Genomic DNA, 3520 nt, shown 5'->3' on the forward strand with positions numbered 1-3520 from the left:
TGAGCTACCAACTTTGCCACGTCAGAAAAATATTTATTGACATGACATTTTTTGCCATGTCAGTAATTAGTGACGTGGCAATGCCACGTAAGTAATTAGTGAAGTGGCAAAAAGTCGTTTATTGTAGTCACGTCAGAAATTGATTGTTTTTTTTTGTAGTGAGTGGATCCTATTCCTTAAATAAACCCAAACATATTAGATGACACTTGACACTTATTAGAGTAAGTTGAAGAAAATTTCCTCCAAACTAGCTTGGAGGAAATTTGTGTCCTAAATAATATATTTCTGGTGCAATGGTTAATGATTAAAGCATTTTAACCCTGTGCATGGTTATATATATATTATTATTATGTGCCCCATATAGTATACAAGTGTTTTTTTTTTTTTAACTGATTAGTTTGGAAGAAATTTTGTATAAACTAACTTTTAAAAGTATATGTGAGCACATCATTTTTAATAGTTTGTACTTTTCGCATGTTTTTTTAATAGCTTAAATGATATATGTTGCTTTAGTGGTTGATAGGAGTTTGTATCTACAAACTAGTTTATAGAAAATTTGTGTATAGAAGTTTCGGTTGGGTCTCGGCGGGTCCTGGCGGGTCCTGGCTGGGTTCTGACGGTAGTTCGGTAAAGTCTTGGCAGGTTCCGACGACATCTCGGCTAGGCTTGTCGATTTGTGAATAAGATGTTCAAATTCGAAAAATAGTTTATGGTTTTCAAAAATGAAAACTATTTTACATAAATTAAAGAAACTTTTTCAGTCAAACCGAAAATATTTTTTGTTGACTATTATTTTCCGACGCACCGAACACTCAAAAATACAAAAAATATTTTTCAAAAATTATTTTACACTGAAAACGGAGCCCGAGAGAAATTGAATGAAAACGAAAATTGTGTGATCTTTATGACCTTCTTCTCTACTTATAGAATGCAATATAACTCTTTGCCATTTGCCAAAAATTATATTGTTTCTCTTTCATAACTTTCACAGAACTCATTACACACCTACAAATACAATTTCCTTACATGATCAAAATCTGCCAAATAACCAACAATTACAAACGCCACAGCTCCTCGGGACCCTTCGAAGTTGTTGGCTTATTTGACAGATTTATTGGATGCGACACTTCCTTTTATATTGAGAATTTGGGTATCTCTGTCGGCCAAATACTTATTATATTTATGCAACAGGACCTCCGAATCTCTCTGTCAATAATCATCATTTGGGGGTTTTGGTAATCCATATCTGACAAAGGATCTATGTGGTGGGCAGCTAAATCCACTAAATCTAAAAAGCCACACTACTCACGTCTGTGGTATTAGCTAAAAGCATTCAATATTTCAATGGAAACCTTTTGAAATCACTTATATAAATTAAGTAATAAGTAAAGAATTAATATAAGACTTTTGAGACACATACAATTACAACATCGTCACATGGACCAACCCAATATGAATCTTAATTAACCTTTTAAAATGTTAAAGAGAACACATAATTGAAAATAACTTTAACTTAAAACTTTAAGTTAATGGACTACGGTCCACTTAGGTATATTAAACACTTTTTTATTTATTTATTTATTTATTATTTTTTTTATTTTAAGAAGAATGCTAGGCTTACAAACACATTTTACAAAAAAAAAAAAAATTACAAACTGATGTGGCACAACATGATTGGATATGAGATAAATTCAAATTTTGAAAAATCCAATCATATTATGCCAGATCAATTTATAAAAGTTTCTTTTATAAAATGTGTTTGTAAGCTTAGTATTTTCCTTTTCTTAAAGTGGTATACAACACTCACAATAGTCCATTCCCTGCATTCATTAGTTGTCTTTATTATATATATATATAGAAAGCAACTTCAGTCGAGGGCCAGTCTTTGGCTGAATTATCATAAAAGTTAAATGAGAAAAGAAAAGAAGAAGAAAAAAAAAATTACAAGTGATATCGTGAAAGAATCTCTGTGATAGTGATAGCTTAGCTTCCTAATGCGCAGCAACTATTCATTCTTGTATATATGAAGCTCTGACCTGAAATGCAAGGCTAAAATAGCTAGATTTCTCAAACTGATCAGAGATGGAAGAAACACAAAGAGAAGCAACATGGCAGGAGGAAGAGGAACAAGCGGAAGTGGCTATCTGGAAATACGCATTCGGGTTCACTGAAATGGCGGTAGTGAAGTGTGCTATTGAGCTTGGGATAGCTGATGCCATTGAAAGCCATGGAAACCCGATGGCATTATCCAAGTTGTCGTCAGCTCTAGCATGCGCTCCATCCCCCCTCTACCGCATCATGAGGTTTCTAATGCACCGCGGAATATTCAAAGAGGAACTCACCACCGCCCATGGCTCCCCAGGTTATGCACAAACGGCTCTGTCACGCCGTTTGATGAGACATGGAGAACGTAGCATGGCGGCTTTGATTTTACTAGAAAGTAGCCCAGTGATGCTGGCACCATGGCACAGTCTGAGCGCCCGTGTTCTAGCCAATGAGACTTCGCCATTTGATGCGACTCATGGCGAAGATGTATGGAGCTATGCTGCAGAGAATCCCGCTCACAGCCAGCTTATCAATGAGGCAATGGCTTGTGATGCTAGGTTGGCGGTGCCTGCCATGATTCACGATTGCCCAGAAGTATTTGATGGGCTTGGCAGTTTGGTGGATGTGGGTGGGGGCAACGGAACCACTTTGCAAACGTTGGTGAAGGCATTCCCATGGCTTCGAGGCATCAACTTTGATCTTCCTCATGTTGTCTCGGTTGCGACAGAGTCCATCGGAGTTGAACATGTCGGGGGTGACATGTTTTTAAGTGTTCCAAAGGCTGATGTTGTTTTCCTAAAGGTAAATTAGTATATGATCATTTATGTGATAATTAGGAAGCCCAAAAGAAGAAGGCCTGTTTGGGTAATGAATTAATTAATTTGGCTTGTGATCAATTGCAGTCGGTTCTCCATGATTGGGGAGACAAGGAATGCATCCAAATCCTTAAGAAATGCAGAGAAGCCATTCCAGAGGATAAAGGGAAGGTAATAATTGTTGAAGCAGTGATTGAAGAAGCAGAAACGGACAAGCTAACTGATGTGAGGCTGGCTCTAGACATGATCATGATGGCCCATACTAATACTGGCAAAGAGAGGACCTTCAAGGAGTGGGGATTTGTTCTTGGCAAGGCTGGATTTTGTCGATACACAGTGAAACCCATTCGTGCTGTGCAATCTGTCATTGAGGCTTTTCCGTAATATATATATATATATATATATAGTGCATGGATTTCTAGTCCTATATAATATAAGTTTGTAATTTTCTTTCTATAACGTTGTACAAGACAGGTTGTTTGATGTAGCTTGCTTCGCTTTGAGTGCAATTTAAGATTATGGTTTCCTCTAGAAGCAAAAACCTCGCTTCTCTCTCCTGTCTCAAACGCAGCCGACTAAGCTTGAGGAGAAGAGACCTGGTTTCCCTCCTCCACCCACCCCCTTCTCATGGTTTTTGTTCCCTTTCTTCATGAGCTTCT

The 3520-nt window shown here is 37.3% G+C and overlaps 1 protein-coding gene across 1 annotated transcript; it reads left to right on the forward strand.

Moving 5' to 3' along the window:
- The first annotated feature begins 2082 nt into the window (after positions 1-2082).
- Positions 2083-3245, forward strand: LOC132167796 (acetylserotonin O-methyltransferase-like). The gene is made up of 2 exons (XM_059578826.1): positions 2083-2847; positions 2949-3245. The coding sequence occupies exons 1-2, from the start codon at positions 2083-2085 to the stop codon at positions 3243-3245; spliced, it is 1062 nt and encodes a 353-aa protein (XP_059434809.1).
- The last annotated feature ends 275 nt before the right edge of the window (positions 3246-3520 follow it).

This window comes from Corylus avellana, chromosome ca1, assembly GCF_901000735.1.
Source record: "Corylus avellana chromosome ca1, CavTom2PMs-1.0".
Taxonomy (NCBI): domain Eukaryota; kingdom Viridiplantae; phylum Streptophyta; class Magnoliopsida; order Fagales; family Betulaceae; genus Corylus; species Corylus avellana.